Here is a 22,404-nt window from a genome sequence, read left to right as displayed (position 1 = left end):
GCACGTTTTGTTTGCTATTGGGGATATAAAAGAAAAGCCACGGGCGAAAGAACAGAGAAGAACTCCTTGGCTTGTGTGAACTTAGTCTGTGAATGGTGCAAGCAGATGCGATAAGTACTGTTCGAATTACGGGGGATCTGAATGGTTTGTTGAGCTGAATGCACAGCAGGGTGTTCGGATGCCATGCTGTAAAATTAATTTGAGCTTTTCTCATCTGGTGGTGTGGGGGTATATACGTCTCCTGAGATGCAAATAGAGAAGGTTGGAGGGTGCTGTGCATTGCTCTGATACACATTGCAAGAACTGGTTGATATATCCGTTACTGGCGTGTATCGAAAAAGGTGTAAAAACTCAGCAAGCCTGAAATCGCTGGAGTCTGTAGTAGAAATGTTTCTCTATTGCAGTGCTGAGTGAGTTTTTGAATCTGTGCTGCTCCTTGCTTGTCTCCTTGGCTTACGCTGGCCCCTGTCCTGTTTTGTTACAGGGTTTCTGGAGCGCAGCGATGAGGAAGCCTCGGAGGAGGTCCCGGCAGAACCTGGAGGGGAGGCGTTCTCCCTCGCCCTACAGCCTCAAGTGCTCGCCGACTCGGGAGACTCTGACGTATGCTCAGGCCCAGCGGATCGTGGAGGTAGACATCGATGGGCGGCTTCATCGCATCAGCATCTACGATCCCTTAAAAATCATCACGGAGGACGAGCTGACTGCCCAGGACATCACAGAGTGCAACAGCAACAAGGAAAACAGCGAGCAACCCCTTTTCCCTTCCAAATCTAAGAAAACACCTTCCAAAGGCAAGAAGAAGGACTCCTGCTCCAAACATGCACCAGGGACGTCTTTACACTTACCCCAGCCCACCTTCCGTGTGGTGGACTCCTTCAGCCAGCCCGAGGCCCCTCCTCTCCCTCCCTCCTACTACCGGTACATTGAAAAGCCTCCCGAGGACCTCGATGTAGAGGTGGAGTATGACATGGATGAGGAGGATCTGGCGTGGCTGGAAATGGTCAACGAGAAGAGAAGGGATGATGGTTACGGGACAGTTTCTGCTGACACTTTTGAGCTGCTGGTGGATCGGTTGGAAAAGGAGTCGTACCTTGAGAGCCGGAACAACGGGGCTCAGCAGACCCTCATCGATGAGGATGCCTTCTGCTGCGTCTGCATGGATGACGAGTGTCACAACAGCAACGTCATCCTGTTCTGTGATATCTGCAATCTGGCCGTGCACCAGGAGTGTTACGGCGTGCCCTATATCCCCGAGGGCCAGTGGCTTTGCCGCTGCTGTTTACAGTCCCCTTCTCGCCCTGTGGATTGTGTCCTTTGCCCAAACAAAGGTGGAGCCTTCAAGCAGACCAACGATGGCCGCTGGGCTCACGTGGTTTGTGCCATCTGGATCCCAGAGGTCTGCTTTGCGAACACTGTGTTCCTGGAGCCCATTGAAGGGATAAATAACATCCCCCCAGCTCGGTGGAAGCTCACGTGCTATATCTGCAAGCAGAAGGGCATGGGAGCTGCTATCCAATGCCACAAGGTGAACTGTTACACTGCCTTCCACGTCACCTGTGCCCAGCGGGCTGGTCTCTTCATGAAGATCGAACCCATGAGGGAGACCAGCATCAATGGCACGACGTTCACCGTGCGCAAGACTGCCTATTGTGGGAGTCATTCCCCACCTGGGACGGTGAAAAAAGGGTCTCCAGCTGCTAGCGGTGAGGGGCAGGAGGACACTGTGAAGGAGGAGGGAGAGGAGGAAGGCAATTCTGGCCCTCCCAAAGGGTCTCTGAAAAAGAACCAAGTGAAGTTGAAGCAAAAGATCAAAAAGGAGCCTGGTGATGTACCCAACGGGCGTTCATCTGTGCCCATGGTGACAGTCACACAAATCCCCTCTTACAGGTGAGTGTTGCAGGTTTAGGGAAGGAGCTGGAGAGGGTCTGTTTTGAGGACTCGGTCCCTCTCGTTGTTGACCTTGGAAACACTGAATCTTCAGTCAAGACCTAGCAATAACTGTGTTCAAAATGCTCTGCAGAAATCATTCCTGACCAGCGTTCTTCCACGTGAGTGTCGCTGGCACACTGTGGTTCCCCTGCTTTGCCGAGCAGCTGTCCCAAGCTGTTGTGTAACGTAGAATCCATGGTGGTCCCTAATGGCAAACACCCATCTAGCATCTGAATTCACAGAGATTCACACCTGTGAAGGTGTTTTTAAAATACTTCAGGCATTGCAGCTTGGCAGGCAGATAGGGGTCATCTCCCTATTAAATTTTTTTTTAATCTCCTCGTTTCATAGTTTCTTAATTCCTCCTTTTATTACAGAGCATGTCAAACCTGTCAGTGTAGCAACAGCTTTAAATTTGGCTCTGTATTTTTTTCCTCCCAGCTCTTTTCTCATGCAGAACTAGGTAGTGCTGAATTTTCGTTTGGTGCCTTAGGAAGTGTGGTGATGTGTTGCTGGTATTTTAACAGATAAGCTTTGGAAAACTGCTGATAAGGCACCAGGTACAATCTAACAAACGGTTTAAAAAGGTTAAAATAGATGATATATTGTTCTTGGACTCCTGTCAAGTTAGTTTCCCAGACTCCAGTGACACTGAAAGTAGTTTTGAAATGAAAGCTTGGAGCTGAATTGGTGATTCCATACTTTGACCGTGCTCTGGCAAGTGCTTGGTGAGAACTTCCAGCCGAGCTGCTAGGGATATATTGTGAAAAATAGGCACATATGTCTTCCCGGTGGGGAGATCCCAGATTGTACCAGTTGCACGTGTAATTCAGAGCATGCATTGACACAAGACTGGAAAGCTTCGTCGGGAAACCTGATGGTATCACCAGGGTCTGCAGAGTCACGGTTGCTTTGCAGTTGGCTCCATGAAACCTCTTTGCTTCCTTCAGGCTGAACAAAATCTGCAGCGGCCTCTCCCTCCAGAGGAAGAACCAGTTCATGCAGAGGCTCCACAACTACTGGCTGCTGAAGCGGCAGGCGAGGAACGGGGTGCCCCTGATCCGGCGCCTGCACTCGCACCTCCAGTCCCAGAGGAACGCGGAGCAGGTACTGGTCCCCAGCCAAACCCACGTGGGAGGACGGAGCGTTTGCATTCCAGGGGAAAATGCGCTTGGTGCATGGTTGGGAAGGAGAGTGAGAGTGAAAGGATCGGAGGGTGACCTGATTTAAGTCTCTTTTGGTCTCCTCTTGGTTTGCTCCTGCCTGAAGAGCTGAGTTTAGTGTATCAGTGGGATATCCATCGTGCCACTAGGATGGGTGTTGATGAGCCAGCAGGTGGGAGTTTTTCCCCTGAGTCAGAAGACCCAGGATTGTGCAAGGATGCGATGCGCCCTTGGTGGACTGGTCTCTTAGATGAATCATAAAACCACGTTCCTCACGAGTGATTAAAGATCCCCTCCTCAAGAAAATGGGTGTTAGCTCCAGAGTCCTGGCCAAATTCCAGTTTGGGTCATTCTTCCTGCAGCTTCAGTTTCCGACCCTCCCTCGCACATTCATATGGAAGTTTAGACATAATGATCAGCTCTGGACTCCTTTGCTTCCTCCTCTGAGCTGGCATCCAGAGTCACTCCATCTCGATACTATTAAACAGCCCTGTGTTTGGCACGAGAAGTAGTTGGTGAAGTAATGAAGCAGTCGGACTCTTACATAGCCTGTCAGTAGGTGTTGTGCATGTTGTACACGTATATTTTTACTGTAGTCGGAGGAATTTATAGGCTTTTGGTTTGCATGAAGGCTGCTCTGGGTGATTAATAAAAAAATATTTCCCACTCATCAGGCTGGAGCTTGGGGAAGTGCAGCATTTCCTTGGTGTATTAAATTGGCAATTTACCACAAGTTCTTAAAAACAAATGTCCTATAAATATAAATCATCAAGATCTTGTGAAGCAATTGTCCTCTCTTGGCAATCATGCGAAAGTGTATGCGCTTCAGCTGTATTCTCAAAACCGTTAAAAAAGCTACAGATTTAGGAGAGGAAGGATGATGGCGTTGCGAAGCTACCAAACTGTGCCTTGGAAGGTGTGAGCTCGTTTCCCAGCGTTGGCTGTTCCTTTGTGTTTTGGTGAATCTCTTTCCATGGCTCTATTTCTTACTGGTTACAAAGAGGATAATAATAGCTCTTTTCTCCCATGCTTTTGCTCACCTTGCCTTTATACTGTAAGTGCTTTGGGCTGCCTCTTCGATGCACAGCAGCCAACAGAAAAAATTTCCAGGCTCTGTAATGAATTTGGATATAAAAGCAGGGAGGGTGTAAATGAGCAGGCACTGAAGCGTGTTCCCAGCGTGTAGCCACAGTATGATTTAGGCTGAACTTCACAGATAACGTAAAATCCAGAAAAGCTGATGTTGTGTTTGTTAGACTGTAGGAAGGAGGGGACGTCATCTGAATAAGAGAGAAGCGGACAGGAGGAAGACTATGAGAGCAATTCACAGGGGACGCCTCGAAAGAGGAGGATACGCGGGAAGCCAATTGTGTTTTTCATCTCACCCCACTGCTCTGTCTTACAGAAGGAGCAGGATGAGAAGACCAGCGCCGTGAAGGAAGAGCTGAAGTACTGGCAAAAACTGCGGCATGACTTGGAACGGGCACGGCTGCTCATCGAGCTGATCCGTAAGAGGGAAAAACTCAAACGAGAGCAGGTTGGTAGTTTTGCCTGTCAAGTTGCTGCACTTAGCTTCGATCCCACACAAGCACTGTGTGCTGCAGGAGGCAGAGGAGGAACACAACAGGTTTTCTTGAGCCTTTTCCTCTTTTCATGGGGTCTGATGGGTGTGCCGAGCAGCCATCTCTCTCCCTGTGTCAGTCACCAGCTGGCACTGCTCAGCCTCTGCCCTCAGAACCAGGGCTGGGCTGCAGAGTGCTGGGAAAACGTATTTGCGTAACTAATAGTGGATTTAATTCCTGACCTACAGCACCCCTTCTGTTTCTGGGTGCGGACCGGGTGTTTTGCAGAGTAGAAGTTAGATCTCCTGTAATGATTATTTCAGGAGTTTGGTAACACCTACTCCAGAGGGAGGTCTAAATCACAATTCTGCTCTTCATTTCTAAAGCTAAAAATGCCTGTGTTTTGCCCTCTAAGTACATTTTTTTAGAAGAACAACTTTTAAGACACAGACCATTTACTAAATTTTCCAGTTTCCTCTTTGATCTGTGTGCAGTTCTCCAAAGTTGCACCAATTAAGGTTGCTTCCCATACTTGCCAGCTTTACCTGTTGAGGGTCTTTGCTTGTCGTACCTGGTCGGTCACTGCAGCCACAACTGTGCTCTCTGGCGAGAGTATTTTCAAGGACAACTTCATGAAAGACTCGCCCTGTGCACGCTGAGCCTGTACGTGTGGCCTCAGGCATTGCCTGGGTGCTCTCAGGCTGTCCGCCGGGAGCCGGGCAGAGGGAAAGCAGCATCCTCTGTGATCACAGCTCCTCTGCGAGCTCTTTTTTCACGGCCAGAAACTGCCCACAGCTTTTCTGGAGTCCTTTTAATGCCAGCACTGGTTCATTTGCTGCATTGTCCTTGATTTACAGCAGTGGCTCAGTCCTGCTTGCTGTGTGGACATATTTTAGGTAGGAGGATCGAAAAAAAAAATCACTTTGGGGCTTTGTTTGCTTTTGATATCTTGATACCTCCCTATCACAGTTGGCTAAGTCCAGAAAAGCTTGTTAAAATGATGGTGTGTGTTGTAAAAGGATAAGAAAGATAGCACAGAAAAGTGTATCTAGTTGGAGCTCTAGCCCAGCCCAGCTTTTGGGTGAGTGGAGAAGGATGCTCCAGAGTCCCGAGTCTTTTGTTCGGCTTCTTTCCTGTTTTGGGGGAAGAATGCGGTCTTTATATCTGTGTTCAGTCATTCTGTTATTGATGCTGTCTTGTTGCTTAGCACATCAAATACAGTTTGCTTTGTGTAAATAGACTTGCTTTCGCTTGCTACTGAAGTGGTTGATTTAACGACATAATGAGGGATTACAAGATCAAAGAAATTAAAACGTTAAAGGAGAAATAAATACTTCTATCCTCTTCCAGTCTCCTTTGAATACAGTTTCAGTGTAAGAGATCAAACCGGTGCTACAACTTGTTTGCTTGAAATCAGACTGTATGAGAGACTTCATAAAGGATGTAAGGAATTGTATTAGGAATTTGCGGACATCTAACCACTGTTGTTGTTTGGCCTCTGCCTTGAAGTGTGAGAGCTTATATCTTAAACCTTGTTTATGCTCTCTGGTCTAATTATGGATGTTGTTGTTTATGTAAATGCCTACATACTTTTAACTTTTGTATCATGTTGCCGATTGGCATAATAATATCTTGAGGCAGGGAGTTCTACAGGATAATTTACCAGGCATGGAAAGCTTCTTCCTGTTTTCATTTTTAGTTGTATTATCTTTTAATTTTCTGGGATTTCCTCTTGTTTTGGCTTTATGAGATCGGATAAACAGGAGTTCCCCATACAAAGGACTGGACTGTGCAGTCAGGCTCTGCAAAGCGCTGTCCGCTAATGTGCATCCTGCACATGGAGAGGACAAGGTGTTTGCCCGGAATTCTTCAGCAATGAGTCTACCAGGCTTGTAGTACGGTGACCTGAGGTTTCCACCACCGAGTAGAGCTGAGGTGATGATTCAGGAGAAACCGGAGGGAGACGCCACTCACATATCCTGTCCTTGATAACTGTGCTCATCGCTGTTTTCTCGTTCCCTGCAGGCTGCTATGGAGCTACAGCTGACCCCCTTCAATGTACTTCTGCGCACAACACTGGACCTGCTGCAGGAGAAGGATGCTGCCCAGATCTTCGCAGAGCCTGTTAACCTGAACGAGGCAAGTCTCTTTCCTAGAGGTGTCTAATGGGTTGTAGATGAGGTTTTGCTGGGCAGAAGCTCATGTGCTGTCATACCCCTGGAAGCACAAACCACCCTGTCCCAAGCTGCTGGTGGACTAAAGAATATCTCAAAGAGGACTCACAATGTGGGTATCCTTCCGGGCCAAAAAAGGGTATTGTTTTCTGGAAGCTTCAGCACGTCTCGAACAAGTAATGTTCTGCAGAGCCAGGATGTGTCTGCCTTGACTGGGTGACACAGAAATGAACTGGTGGCACTGCCCCTTGCCGGTGGAAAGGGCATTAAGAGTGCTTATGATGGATGCGCTCTAGTTGGCTAGTAAATGGTTTTTGTAATTGTACAGGTTTTATATGTTTAGGTTCCAGATTACCTGGAATTCATTTCCAACCCAATGGATTTTTCCACCATGAGGCGGAAGCTGGAGTCCCACCTGTACCGAACATTGGATGAGTTTGAGGAAGACTTTAACCTTATAGTTACCAACTGCATGAGGTATAATGCTAAAGACACGATTTTCCACCGAGCAGCTGTCCGGCTCAGAGACCTCGGAGGAGCGATATTGCGTCATGCACGGCGGCAGGCTGAAAACATCGGCTTTGACACTGATGTGGGGATTCACCTGCCTGAGTCACCCAAAACCGAGGACTTTTACCGCTTTTCTTGGGAGGATGGTGAGTGTTCATTAACCTTTTTTTTTTTCAGACAGATCATAACTCTTTTCTTTGTTCTGAGCATGTTCCTCAGCCTGCATGGAAGTCATAGCCATCATTTAGCATGCAAGAATTGTCCTATCCATTTATTTACCTAAGCATATATCTATCTCCTTTAGAGCCTCAGGATTTCAGGTGAGCTGGGCACTCTGAGCTAGGGGCAGCTTAGCTCCAACTCTCTTACTGCATGTCTGTCTTGGAAGAACCTTGTAATTCCCCATGCTGTTTGATTTGTGCCATGGCTGTAGTACAAACTTGGTATTTTAAAGAACAGTGCAAAGGTGCATCTAGGATTTTTTTGTTCTGAGGAAAGCTCATTCATTTCATTGTAAATTGGCAAGGTGTAGAGCATCTGGGTTAGATGGAGCACTGAGGGCTGGGAGGGGATGATGTGGGGTTAAGGTCCTGGGACCCAAGCAGTCCTTCTAGCTGAGACTTTCCATTCACAACGCGACCACATCCATTCCCATGACCGTCTTGAGATGCAGCTCCAAAGCATTGGTTGAATAACTTGGCTAAACTTGGTACGGAATACTGCTGCCATCCAGCACACAGAGCTTGCAGTCTCCCATCCGATTCCTAAATGTTGCAGCCCTCTTGGATGCAGACAGACAGTCTGTTATGAAATTTGTGTTGGTGTATGACAGGACGTCTCTCAGCTGTCTGCCCTGCCCCGGAGGATGCCAGCCCTTCAGCAGAGCCAGAGGAATGGCAAACATGTTATGTTTTGGCCAGTTCTGTTTGTGGTCTGATCGTGTTGTTTAATCTGGCGATGAAATAGGTTTCTGCCAAGGACCTGGACTGTGAGCTGTCTTGTGTGGGGTGCAGGCACATGTGCTTTCACTGTTCCCCCGGGACAATGACGGGAACTGGAGGACAGCGCAAGTTAAATCCGCTGCTCTTTACCCAAAGGAAGGAGGTCTGAGCTCCAAGGTTTACAATTGCTAAATCCCCAAACTAAAGCAATTGGTTCATGAATAGCGTCAGAGGGAATGAGGCATGGCAGTAGTCCCAAATGCTTCTTCAAGAAGCCTTACTCCTTCCCTTCACTGTTACAATCTCTTTTGATGTAGTGGATAACATCCTCCTCCCGGAGAACCGGGCTCACCTCTCCTTGGAGGCCCAGCTGAAGGAGCTGCTGGAGAAGCTGGACATGGTGAGCACCATGCGGTCCAGCGGCGCCCGGACACGACGCATCCGGCTCCTGAGACGGGAGATCAACTCCATTCGGCAGAAGCTGGCCCAGCAGCAGAACAAGACCATGCCCAACGGGGAGCCTGTGCCACGGGAAGAAGGACTGGATAAAACATCAAGGGAAGGGGACGAGGAAGGGGAGAAAGGTGAGAGGTTGCACCAGGATTTTAGCTCCAGCTCTCTAGTGCATGTCAAGACCTGCTGCTTCTCCTGTCTGTGGCCCTAGTGAAAGATGGGAATAGCTGTTGGTAGTTTTGGGAATAACTCTTTCTGAAATGTTCAAGCAGATTCTTTATTCCTTTAGCAGATGATGCCAAACCCCCGCACCCTCCAACCCTGGAACCCACAGGACCCGCACCCTCCCTCTCGGAGCTGGACTCTCTGCAGGACCCTCCAACGCTCAAACCCATCAGTGAAAGCAAGTCCTTGAATCAGCTGCAGAAGAGGATGATGTCGGACAGGGAGCTCTTTGACAAGAAGGCTCTGCAGCGGGAGAGCCAAGCCTTCCAGCGCCTGCTCAGCGACAATGGCCTGAACGGACTGGCCTTGCCGCCTGCAGACACCCCCGCCAGCCCCCCCTTCAGCGGTGTGGGCCGACGGACATCTGTCCTTTTTAAAAAAGCTAAGAATGGGGTGAAGCTTCAAAGAGGCCTGGACTGCTCCCTGGAGAACGGGGAGGACCACGAGCAGAGTGGGCAGCTTTCGCCCTCCCGTCCTGATGGGGAGCGACAAGCTCGGAAGCGGCCGCAGAGCAGGACCCGCCTCGAGAGCGATGGAGAGAAGTTGCCCAGGCAGGGAGGACAGAGAGGTAATTCCTTGGGATTTTGCTTCCTTCTGAGCCCTTGGAAACATGCGAGATGGGGCTGAGGGAGTGGAAATCCTCGGGCCGAGTGAAGATGTCTGCATCCAAACTACTCACCTGAAAATCACTTTATGCTTGGGGGAAACAGAAGCAGATGTGCCTGATGAATGCTTCATCTGTTCCACACATTTCTAAAATAGGGCAGAGAAGACATGTCCGTAATGAGTTGCATCACTCTTCTCCACTGACTATACACGGAGTTTCTGGTAACTTAGCTCAGCTCTAGACACCTCCATTTTTAGACATTTAAAGGTACCAAGATGAAGCCCAGGGGGGTCACAAGTAGGTCTTCTCTTTGCCACTCCACAGGGCTGCTATAAGAGAGAGTTTGCCATTTTTTGTAGGGCAAGTCAACACGCCAGCTGCTTGCAAGGCTGTTGGAGGGCCTTGCTGGAGACACCGAGGTCTCTGGTAAGGGCTGAGAAGTGTTGGCGTTCCTGCCTGGCAAACCTGAGAAGGGTTTGCGTTGGCTCGGCCACTCCTAGGAGTGGGAGTTCCCTGCTGCAGAAATGGTGCGTTTGGTGGGAAGTGTGCAGGGACCAGTAACACGGCACCCATGTAAGATGAGATGTTAAATGTTCCTTTTAAGTCAGCTGTACTCTCAGTTCTGGGGTTTAGATAAAATTAGTGGGAATACCAAGCAGGTTCCCTTTCAGATTAGATCTGCAAATGAGAGTAAGCAGCTGAGGTGAAATTTGGAAAGGCACAAGGTGAAAAGGAACATCTGAGTGACAGCACTGTGATTTCTTTTTAGTTCTGTGTTAACAGCCGTTGTGGGACAGTTCCCATCTGTAAGGCTTGACTTAGCCCACACCTCAAATATTATCTTGAAGTTATTTGGCTGTCAGAAGATCGCTAGAAAGTCAAGAACGTGAGGAAAGCAATTGAATGCGGGGCTTGACTTACCAGGACAGGTTAAAGGAAACACAAATGGCTTCTCCAAAGAGTTGAGGGACTCACCGTCATCATCTGCCAGTAATTAAAGCAGAGAGGAGTTGCCCACAAAGGATACAGGTCAGAATGTGAGGTTGAAATTAAAAAAGGAAAAATACAGTCAGGGTGCTGGAAAATCACTGATACCTAGGCAGTGACATTTTTCCTCTGCTGAGCAGCACTGGTGTTTTTTTTTTCCTGTGAGTTGCTTTTGTGGTTCAGCTCCTTCCACCGTTTCAAACACAATTGATTTCTCCTAAGTGGAGGGAGTGTCCGGTGTGCCGAATCTGTGTTACCGCAGGAGCAGGTCAGCGTGATCGGGACTGTCGGAACAAGACGTTTCCCAGAAATGTGCTCCTTGTGGCCATTCCATATTTACAGCTGGAAAAACAATAGGGGCCTTGGCATGAATTTGCCCTTTGTATGGATGATGGGCTTTTGGTGAGCCCATGGGGAGCCTGGGGGTGGTGGGTCCCTGGACAGGGAAAGGCCATGGTCATTTGGCTTCTTGTGCCCGCTCTAGGTTTGGGGATGCTCTCAGGGTTCATTCCCTGTCCACCCCTGCCTGTCCCTGGTTGTGGGATCTTGTCTAAGCTCGGAGGTGATCCCGCCTCTCTGTGTAGGTAGGAAACCTGGCAATGAAGAGAAAATTTCCAGCACTGTCAGCATCTGGGGCAAAGAAGTGAAATATTCCACTTACGGCTACAGTGACATCTGTACTGACCGGAGGGGAAGATGGGGGGGAGCTGCCTTCTACCCAGGGGGAATTTCCTTCCTCAGTGTCTGCTCTGTCCGCTGGAAAACCTCATTTCCAGAAATTGAACCAACGAGTTTTTCCTAGAGCAGTTTTCTCTCAGCCAGGAACCTGTAACCGAATAAGCTGGGTTTTATATGCCTGCTGCCGTGGGCAGGGACCAGCCAGGCCAGGGTGAGGCAGGGAGAGGTCCGTGGCAGTCCGCGTGAAGCCTCTGTGTCTTTCCCAAATACACTTGAAACCAGACGAGCAAGTGGTTCATTTCCTGGCATCGGGGCTTCCCTGGCGAGCTGAGTGCTGCGTGGAGCTCTCCTGTACCATCCCATGGCACTTCTCCAGCACTCCCTTCTTCAGAGACAGCCTAATATTTCACGGGGGCAGAAATACCTTTTATTAGTCACCTTTTGGTTGTAGCTGAGTCTGGGGGACTCGGTGCAGAATTCCCCTCTCTGGTTGAAGCACTCAGCATCTTTGTGGCTGAGTCATGGGACAGTGACCCTACCTGAGTCGTGGTAGCATCTCTATGTCTTGCTGCTCTTCTTTGGGCTGATTCCCATTTGTCTCCTCGGCAGGAGTGACTAACGGCTTTGCGAAGCACACGGAAAGCAGCTCTGACTCTGAGTGCGGCTCTGGCCTGGGCACTGGACTGGTGTTTGAAGCCTGCAGGTAAGTGCCCCCTGCGAAACTGTTCCCCAGAACACCTTCTATGTCTGGATTAATCGACCTGGGTTTATTGTTCGACTTCTTTGTTTCAAACCCAGCCTAAACTGTTACTCATTTTGTGTGTTGACCCTAAATGACAAAGAGCTTCTGAGGTTCCAACCTGTCCTCTTGACCTGTAGGTCCCAAAAGCAGTGCTTGATTTTTTCAAGCACATGAATGTCTGTTACACTTCTGTTCCTCAGTGCATGCACATCCTCCCTGCTGATGCGTACCTTCTTGCACTTCTTGAGAGCCAAAGCTAGAAAAACCTTGAACTCAAACGTCCAGTTCAGCACTGCAGGTGAAGCTGAACTTCTACCTAAACTGCTGCTTTCTTCCTCTCAGAGGTTTAAAAGCAGAACCGGGCACTTCAAAAAAGGACTGGATGGACTTAAAGCAAACATCTGTCATCTTTCGGTCAGATGCAGTAGGCATACGTGGGTACTCCCTCCATTTTCTGGTCTCACCTACCTATCCAGCCCTCTGAAAACTGACTCAAGTAATTTCACAGTCCTTTCACTGCACAGTAAAACCTGTATTATGCCAGAATCAGGTTTGTGTGTGTGTGAGTGGCAGGCTGAGGACATTTGACCTTGATGGGTAAGATCATCCAGACCAGGCAGAAGCAAGACCTTCTTAGTTGATATTCTTAATAATATCTTCAGTGCCTTGAACACATCATTGCCCTCTGCTTGTCTTTGATGACCCTGAGGGTGATGACCCATCACTAGAGAAATACATTCAGACATTTTATGCATCCTCCCAATGCGTGTGCTCAGTTAGTCCTGAGAGATTTCAAGCTTGCACTTAAGATCGTGAAGCTCTCTGTGCACACCCGTTCTTGGGACTGAAGCTCCAGTTTAAAACTATTAGCTGAATAACAAATATTCGGCAGCACGCTTGAATCCCAGGAGCATTTTTCAAATGAAAACTTTGCTCTGCTATGCAGAGTGATCCTAAATGTTTCTTGTCAAAAGAGGTGTATGATTTTGCAGTTGTAGCTGAGGTTTGATTCGTGTTTCCATTATGAATCGGTTTGCAAAGGCTTTCGTGCCCAATGCAAGGGGCGAGGCCCTGGGTTCAGAGGAGCAGTTTTGGTGCGAGGGCTTCTCCCTGCGGCAGTCTGATCCCACGTCCACGGTTGGGTGCTGGGCAGCCCGAGGGAAGCGCGTGATGCCCCAGTAAATTCTCTCTCTTAGCACATCCTGAGCCCCTCGGAGGCATAGGACCTCCCGCGCTTCTCTGAGATGGGACACCCACCCACCTCTTCATCTCTCCCCTCTTCTGTGGGCTGCGTGCCCCCATCATCAGCTCAGTCAGTGCCTCTTCGGTGAGCTGGATGCTACCGTGGCCCCCGTGCAGATCTCACAAGAAGCTATTGCGATAAACTATCGTAAAGCGAGGAGCTGCATCGAAGGGAACAAAAAGGAGATGCCTGGATTTGCGGGTTGTTGTAGTGTCCTCTAAATGAGGGCCCTTGAGTCGTGTAGAAATCCTTCATGGGGTGAGGATGCTCTCAGAACAGGACCAGGAGCCAGAACCTCCCTTTCAAACCATGTCTTGGCCTTATGACCCCACTGTATTTTCTCTGTTTCCCCATCCGTAAGTGACGGAGACAAGTCTGAATTCACAGAGGAGTGTGGGGACTTGTTGGTTGATGTTTGTATAGTACTTTGAAGATGAAAAGTGTGATGTAAGTGCTTATTACAATAATTGCAAGCAATTCACATAGCAAAAATTACATTAGAGTAATGTGACACCCACAAAACAAGGAATTAAAAACAAGCTGATGTCTCGTGGATAACTTGTACAATTATTCTATTTAGGAACAGCACTGTTTACTGCTTTTTCTTCAGTCTGTCTTTTTGAGCATCAAATTATCTCAGAATGGATTCCTTATTAGAAAATTGTAAAAGAAAAAAAAAGAATTACAATAAGTGAAAAAACTATGATTGCTTGAGGTGGAGATAGTCCGTTTTTTGAAATGTTTGTAGTAATCAGATAAAAGAACGTTCAGGACATGGGCTGATAAAGTCCAATTACATAGATATTGGAGTCGTGTTGGAGGTCATCTCTGAAATCCATACACAGCCGGGTGAGCTCATGCAAGCTCCAAGCATCAGTGCATCAGCTCTCCGGCATGAGTTCTTTGCTGGGTTTCTTCCTCATGTTCGTAGCTTGGTTTCTGTCCGTCCCCTTTCCTTACTCACGGCAAAGCTGGGATGACGTCCAGGGCACATGCACCAGAAGAGATGTACTGATGACATTTTGCTCAAGTATTCAATGTTCTTTTCATGTCAGTGATTTTTTTTCATGTACAGTAATTTTCCAGTATTTTAAACAGAGCTGGGGAATCTACTTACTTGGCTTTATTTTCAAGGGTAAGCTGTTTTCTCCTAATGCCCTACTTTTCTGTGTTTTTCTCACAGTGGTTTGATGCCTCCCAAGCGAAGTCGAGGGAAGCCTGCTCTTTCTCGGGTGCCCTTCTTGGAAGGTGTGAACGGTTTTTTTTCATGTACAGTAATTTTCCAGTATTTTAAACAGAGCTGGGGAATCTACTTACTTGGCTTTATTTTCAAGGGTAAGCTGTTTTCTCCTAATGCCCTACTTTTCTGTGTTTTTCTCACAGTGGTTTGATGCCTCCCAAGCGAAGTCGAGGGAAGCCTGCTCTTTCTCGGGTGCCCTTCTTGGAAGGTGTGAACGGAGACTCTGATTATTTTTTTGGCTGCGCAGCACACCCCGCTCCGCTCCCACCACACCGTAGGGCTGACATCCCTCTGAACCAGGGGGAGCAGGTCTCGATGCACATCGGGAACCAGTCCTGCACGAATCATCCAGGTTGTACGATCAGGCTGCCCACCTGCCCCTGCGTTATTACCTGCTTTGTTACAAATTTAGGTTATCGCATTAAAGGTTTTTCCAGCTTTCGCTTTTGCCGATTGCCTGTGCCCTGCGTTCTCCTCGGATGGGTGCTTTCTGTCGGTCTGGTGTGTGTAATGTGCCTGGCACTCTCTTCTCCTGTTTTGGGACTAGTTCTCTTTAGTGGTGCTGCAATACAAACAGTAAATCATAATTACAAGAGGAGTCTGTCTGGAGATGACTTCCTAGCTGTTCCTTCTTGTATTGCTATCATTGCTTTCAAGGTCTTTCTCACAAAGTCATCTTTGTCAGACTGTGCTATACATCAGTAAAATTAAGTCACACTCCTCTAAGACTACCCACGGCACTACTCCGATCTTCCAGCGCTCACACAACCAGATTCTTGTCTTTCTTAGGGTGTGTCCATGGTAGAGTTATTGGAGGTTTTTCCTGAAATGAGAATTCAGCTTTGAGTCCCTGGTACGCCTGTGCCCTTCTGCACAGCTTCCGTGTGCTGGCTCCCGTCTCCCTGGGAACCGTTATTATCCTGGGCCCTGTGTGCTCAGCAGTCTGCTTCGGAGATAAGCTTACAGAGCAGGGCTGGTACCGGGAGAATTAGAATCAGTGGAACAATTCTGTGGTTTAGAATATCATTTCATTAATGGGAGAATACATCTGGAATGCGATAGTGGAGAGGCACATCAGATCTGTCTTGGCAGGGTGCTCATTTGGGTTGTATTCGGCGTTTTCTAGGTTCAGTTCGACTTCTGGTAAAGCCAGTGCTTGACCATTCCCTGCCAGAGCAAATGGGGAATTTTACGTCCTGTAAAATTCACATTAATGAAGATTACTCCTTTTCCAGGATCAGGAGCTGGCAGATTAGTTATTCATGTCTTGAATGGATCTTCTGACTGAGTTTGAAAAGATTGATGGCTAATAGACTTCTGTCATCTAGAACCAGGCATTTCCTGCAGAGATCAAATAGCCACAAAGTATATGACATCAGAACAGTCCAGGTATTTGTATTTAGGAGGAATAAACGAGACCTCTCTGGACAGTGGTCCAGATAAATCTCAGATACAGCTTTGTCAGTTCCATCGAGGATGGATTTGACTTGGTGGAGCCTAATGGACCCAATTCACCTCTTGTATACCCATTTGATTTCAGTGATATAGCAGCTCTTCACTCCAGAAATGAATTTGATTAATATTTTCCATATTGAAGAGTTCATCTGAAGCTACATGCATGCATAGCCTTAGACCCATGACTTAGGGGACTGTGGCTTTATCTTAATGCAGAACATGACTGTACTGACAGAGCATAAAGAAGGCTGGACATTCCCCGTGGCCAGGCTGGATCTCCCTGCATGTTCAAGTTTATCATAAACTTACTGCAGATGAGATGCATGTCTTGTCACCTCTGGTTCGGATACCCAATGCATATAGGTACAAACAATAAATGGCTTTCCATTTTCTTGTAGATCTTGATTAAGAGAAGTGGTCTGGAATTATGCATATGTGCACACAGTAATGTTTAAATATATGCTCTTGTGTGATGAATAGCTCAACAATAGGTCTGTTATTAAAAAAAGGTGGAATTCCAACTTTTTGCTTATTAAAAGCAGGAATTAAAACAGGAATAATGTCGATATGCTTTAAGGACAACAGTAGTTCATCTCTTTTAGCTGATGGCTACTGAGACAATGCAGGCTGCTGTGCCTGGGTTAGATGACAGTGTGATTTCTTGTGTTATCATAACCGCCTTGCTAGTAATCGCCCTCCTAAGCCATGTCTCCTTCTGTCCCTTAGGCAGGACTCTCCTGATGTCCTTTGAGGGTCAGGCTGAGCTGGAGCCCTTGGAGCTTGTATGGGCCAAGTGCCGTGGCTATCCCTCCTACCCTGCCTTGGTGAGTACCCCTTGCTCTCTCACAGCCTGCACCCGCAGCGCAGCTAGCCCAGAACACAGTGCTCGTGTGCAACGTAACCAGACAGAAAACTTCCCCAAATCATGCAATATATGCTTCCCCCCCTCCCCTTTCCCCTTTGCACAGTTAATTTTCCCTGTGCTCATTGTTTCAGAGCATTGCAGAGGATTCATAAAACATTGGTCTCTCGGTGCCAAGGATAGGAGGAGATCTTTCCTCTCCTCTCCTGTTCACTCTGCAGGTATGGGGAAAGTAATCAGTACTGTTGGCATGAGAGAAGACCTAAATTTTACAAAGGCAGGCACCAGGATCCACTGGTGTGTAACTTCCCACACATTTTCCTATACAGTGAGTACAACTCCATATGTGGGCGCCCAGCCGGTCTTGTGATGTAGATATCCTCTCACAATACCCGTGTGTTTGATTTAAATATGAGAATATATGCACGTGTTTGCACCTAGTCCTTTGAACGATATTGCCTTAATATTTATCCGTCTTTGGATATTTGAATATTAACGTGAAATCCATAAACCTGGCGTCAGTGAGCACCGTGCTCAGTTCCAAAGCAAGACAGGACATGCAGCTCCTGCTGGGAAGTGCCAGCACCACTGCAGGCTTTTAAGTGCTTCTTAAGTTATCCACAGAGATTGCTGAAGTAAGTATATAAGTAAGAACATGAGATAGGCTGACTGTGTTTTGTTGTTTCTGCTACTTTTAAATATATCCCTTGAGACGTGGCTCTTCCTGCCATCTCTGCTCCACGTAATTTCTGCATGGCTGCAGCCATCCCCTTAAATATCTTTATGGTTGGGATCGCGAAAACAGACAGCGCTTGTGACTGCTGAGGAGTTGTAGGGGGTGAAAGCAAGTGGAGTCATCACGGAAATTACACAGATCTCTACCTCCGAGCAGCGGAGCAGTGAAACCGGGGGTGAGCTGACACAGCGAGTGTGCCCGGCCGTGGCTGAGCGCGGCTCTGATGCCGCCAGAAAGGGCAGATTCTGCTAAAAGAGTGACCCTCGTCCGTGCTCTTACTCGTAAGAGGAGGGAACAGCTATGGATCTGCTAGCCCTGTTGGCCAGCCAAAGCGTTTCTAGATCTTTGTGTGGCTACGGCCAAAGTGAAACCGTGCTTTAGCATGGTTTTAAATACTGAGATCACCCCCCAAAAAAGGCATTTTTTTAATAGCGACCTGTTGCAGTGGTTAAGTGTCTTAATAAATTCCTACAGCTGGCCGATGTCAAAAGCCAAGCTGCTTTTTCAAGCCCTTAGGAGCCAGGATCAGGAGACGGAGAAGAGCAGACTGAGTATTGCATCCACCCTTTGCTGCTTCGTTCTCCTCCTGTGATCACGTAGCACAAACGTTGGACGCTGCTTTATACGGGGAGAATCGTTGCATCTGTTGCTACTTCTCTCCAAAATGACTGCAGTCTGCGTTCCCCGAGCCTGATAAAGCCGGCACTGCTTGTCAACTCTCTCAAAAATATTGGGCCTGATTCTGATCTAAGAGCGGTATAAATCAGAGTCCGCTGAAGTCAACTGAATTGCCCCAGAACGGAGCTGTCGTGAAATCGCGTTATGCCCGCTGAGTACAGCAGTGGTGTTACATTTATTGTGTGAGTTTGGAGGGAGGGAGGGAAATCCTTGGCTGAGCACAACAGTACTGAGTTGGTACGAAATTACCAATTAGTGTAAATGCATCTACATCCACACAGAGCCACATACTTAACGTCCTTTCCCTTTTTTACAATCAAGTGCTTGGCTTTTGGACTGACTGGCTTCCCTTCCCTTCCACAGGGGAAGCCTCGAGGACAGGGAAATTCTTTTAAAAGAGCCGCTGAGGACAAGCAATTCCGCTTACCCATCCTAAGTAGATTTTAATTGTCAAGCTTGGATAGACTGAAAGAACAGAAAAAAAAAAATCTATTCTCTGCAGTACTTGAAGGGTTTTGTGTTTAAACATCCTTTCCCTGTGTCACTAGATAATCGATCCCAAGATGCCGCGCGAGGGTCTGCTCCACAACGGAGTCCCCATCCCAGTCCCACCCGTGGATGTGTTGAAGTTGGGGGAGCAGAGGCAGACAGAGGCAGGAGAAAAGCTCTTCCTTGTCCTTTTCTTTGACAACAAGAGAACCTGGTGAGTGTGTGCAGACAGGCGGGGGCCTGTGGCGAGTGCTGTGGCAGAGAGCGAAAATTTAACATAATCTTTGGTGTATGGGAGCATCCAGGGATGATGATGATGATGTTACCTGTAAATGGGAGAATTTAAACATGCGGCAGTCAAGAAGACTCTAAATAAGGAAGCCAGCCTGCTTTGTCTGGCCCAAGAGCGTGGCATCTGACTGCTCCACTTCTATGGTGAACAGCCCAGCATCCTTCATCACCCTGTGATCCAGGGGTCACATCGCCACAAAAATAGAGGCACGTGAAGAGCCAATTTGGTAGTCAAAATCTGCGGCAAATTAGAGAGAGAATTTGACTTTAAAACACCAGCAGACTGAGCAGCCAGTTCCACTGCTGCGCAAAAGATTTGCCAAAAATCTCCAGGGTAACATTTTCAAAATGCTGGGTTTGTTCCATATTTAGACTTGCCTGATTTTTCAGAGGTGCCGAGTACCTGCAGTTTTCAAATCAAGATATTTGTTTAAGATGGAAAATGTAGCTGTAAGCACCTTTTCAGGGCAAGTGAAATATCTCAAGGTCTTTTACAGTTCTGTCCCAGACAGACTGAATCTGCTGATTTCAGTATCGGTGGCTGACCGTGCTCAGATGGTAACAATAACCCAGCCAGATATAATAAGCCACAAACCAGTGAAGTGCCTTAAAAATAAGCAGTAGGGCTTTGAAATTGGTGTGTGAAACAATGGGAAACTTGCGATGCTGGAAGAGATGAGTCCCCGCAATGAGGCAAGCAGCCGCTCGCTGAACCCGCTGGATTATTTAACCAGCAAATGCCACATGGGAACACGATCCGAGCAAATAAATTGTCACCCAGGAGGCAAGACCTGTGTGCAGCTGGGATCACAGATCCGGAAAGTTGATACTGTGGACAAAGCGGATGCTGGGCCGTTGGGATGCACATGGGAACGGAGGAGAGAATGGGTTTGCCTCTTCTGCTGCTGCCTCTATAACATAAGATACCAAGAGTTTAAAAAGGAGCCTTGTGGCGCTCCCAGAGCCCTTCTGCTCCTCAGTCTCCTGGGGAAGGTCTTTGCTGGCATCCCTGGAAGAGCAGGGAACCACGAGATCAGGGAAGGGCGAGGGGCTGGAGGAAGGAGGTGAACGTTGCCCGGAGGTCGTGTCGCGGCTGGAGGGAAGGTGCATCACGGGGAGGGAGCAGAGCCAAACGCACAGCAGGGTAAAGCAACAAGGGGGAATGTTTTTTTCCCCTACATTTTGGGGCTGCTGCAATGTTTTATGCAGTCTAACAAGAAGGAGGCAAGGTGCAACACGGGCAAAGGAAAAGCGTGTGCCATCTTCTTGGGAAGCTGAGAAGGGGATCACGTTTGCATCACTTGATGAGTATGTTTGTATGTTTGTGCCCTCTGGGAAAAAGAGGTGCCAAGGACCACACTCCTGAGGTTTTTTGTTAGTACGCTGCAGTGTTTCATTGTTCCTGATTACCAGAACCATTTGATAAGGGGCACGTTCTTCAAAGCGTTCCTAATGATTTTTAGTGGAAAATCAGTGGCAGTGCCATGCTTCCTGTTGCTGTAGTCATCAGTTTTGAAAAATCTAAATCCAAACTTGTAATTGAAACTACCTTCCCAATAAAAATCAGCTTTTCCTTGGCTTTGCCCTGCTCTTGTTGGAGTCAAGCTCTGGTGGATGTTTAGACTCTTAAGTGGCCACTTAGAGCCTTGTTTGCGGTTTGTGGGAAGCTAAGGCCTTCGGGAAAGTCCTAAAAACCCCTCTTAGTGCCAGATCTAAATCCTGCTGACTTCAATGATGCTGCAGAAGGGTCACAAAGACTGAAATTGGTCCCTCATCTTTGTGGTGAAGATAAGCTGAGCTGCCCTGAGTTGCCCGTGTTGGCTGGCTGGGAGATGCTTTGAACTGTGCTAGTGGCGGCTGAGGTTGAACTGCGAGGGGCTGGACTTTGTTAGGAAAGCTGGATGGGATGTTTCTGAATGTGGTAGCTCACCTGGGCTAATGACTGCACGATAAAAACTCACTGTAGGCAAGGCACTTACTATTTAAGTCATCAGTTGGTTGAGGTCAGCCTGGGCTTGGGACGTGTCTACTGGAAGCTGCTTGTTTCTGGATGACGCTCAGATCGTTGGACCCACCCAGACCCTGATGCTTACAGCCTCTTGGAACAAGGCAGAGCTTTCTCAGGCATAAAAAACTTACTTTCCACCGTGGAAATCCCTGTGTTTGCTGCTCTGTGGAGCACAGGAATTTCCAAGTTTCCGGTGGAGCTCCAAGGAGCATTGAAAGCCTTGAGTAAGGACTCTGAGGAGAGAGAAAACTGTGCCCGTGCAGGAAGGCATTTTGGCTACAGGTGGTTCTTCTGTGTCAAATGCAGGCATTTAAAGGTTTGTAGCATCATTGCGGGGTGTTAATTATAAACAGGGGATCACGTGAGCGTAGCTGCTGCTGGGGAGGCGATGACAACCAGGGACTAATTGCTGCTGAGATCTGTGGGGGATGCTTGAGGAGCTGGAGTACTTGGCCACGTCTTGGAAACTCTTGGGACAAACTCCTTGACCTGTAGCAGCCGCGCAGTGGGTACGAGAGCCGGGCGCATCGGAGCAGCCAGCCTCCTGCAGAGAGCTCAGGCGTAGCGTTGCAAGGGCAAGAGGCCTCCGGGTGTTTGCTCTTCTTTCCGCGTTTCCCCTCTCGATGCCCTCGGTGACAGGGCTTTGCGCTCTCCTTTCCATTGCAGGCAGTGGCTTCCGCGTGACAAAGTCTATCCCCTCGGCGTGGACGACACGGTGGACAAGTTAAAGATGATGGAAGGACGAAAAACCAGCATCCGCAAGTCTGTGCAGGTGGCGTACGACCGTGCCATGATTCACATGAGCCGCGTGCGGGGAGATCATCCCTTCGTTACGTCCAGTTATCTGTAAGGGATCGAGGTGGCCGGTCCTCCTTTTCCTCCAGACCCCGCTCTCTGCGTCGGCAGAGCGGACCGTCTCCTGCACTGACCGGCCGGGGGACGCCGTTCCCAGCAGCTGTCAGCACTCCTCCAAGTACCCTGAAATGTGCCAAAAAGCCTGTCCAGCTTCTTTCTGAATGTGTCTCGCCGAAGAGCTGGCAGGAGATGAAATGTATAGTCCGCAGGGCCAGGAGTAAGGGAGTTAGGGAAAGCTGCCAGGTGACGGGAGCCAAGGTTGAGCTGATGCAGTGGGGCAGAGCGCAGCGCTGGGATGTTCGGACCTCATGCACCCTCCCTTGCCCCTGCCTCCCCCGTGCCGCCGGGGTTTTGAAGTCATCAGCCGGCCCCGAGTAAGTCCCAGGAACCCGTCGGCACTGTAACCGAACCAGGATCCTTTACGGCAATCCCGACTGGACTTTCTTGTGCCAAATTTACCCTAACCATCATTGGCCTTTTCATTTTTTTTTAAAATGACATTGATTGTCCCATCATGTTGAAAAGAAAAAAAAAATCGTAGCCGTTACGATTTTCCTGCCTACGTACGTAGTGTTT

The 22,404-nt window shown here is 48.3% G+C and overlaps 1 protein-coding gene across 1 annotated transcript; it reads left to right on the top strand.

Annotated features, from left to right (window-relative positions):
- The first annotated feature begins 496 nt into the window (after positions 1-496).
- Positions 497-21,823, top strand: BRPF3 (bromodomain and PHD finger containing, 3). The gene is made up of 12 exons (XM_009694666.1): positions 497-1,887; positions 2,880-3,036; positions 4,498-4,650; positions 6,680-6,793; positions 7,172-7,484; positions 8,597-8,863; positions 9,022-9,525; positions 11,839-11,932; positions 14,598-14,695; positions 16,636-16,733; positions 18,734-18,888; positions 21,640-21,823. Exons 1-12 carry the CDS (start codon positions 503-505, stop codon positions 21,821-21,823), a joined length of 3,522 nt encoding a protein of 1,173 aa, XP_009692968.1. The 5' UTR covers positions 497-502.
- Positions 21,824-22,404: the final 581 nt, after the last annotated feature.

This window comes from Cariama cristata, unplaced genomic scaffold (genome assembly GCF_000690535.1).
Source record: "Cariama cristata isolate BGI_N322 unplaced genomic scaffold, ASM69053v1 scaffold14332, whole genome shotgun sequence".
NCBI lineage: Eukaryota > Metazoa > Chordata > Aves > Cariamiformes > Cariamidae > Cariama > Cariama cristata.
Note: the sequence above shows the minus strand (reverse complement) of the source record. Positions and strands in the feature narration are given on the sequence as shown.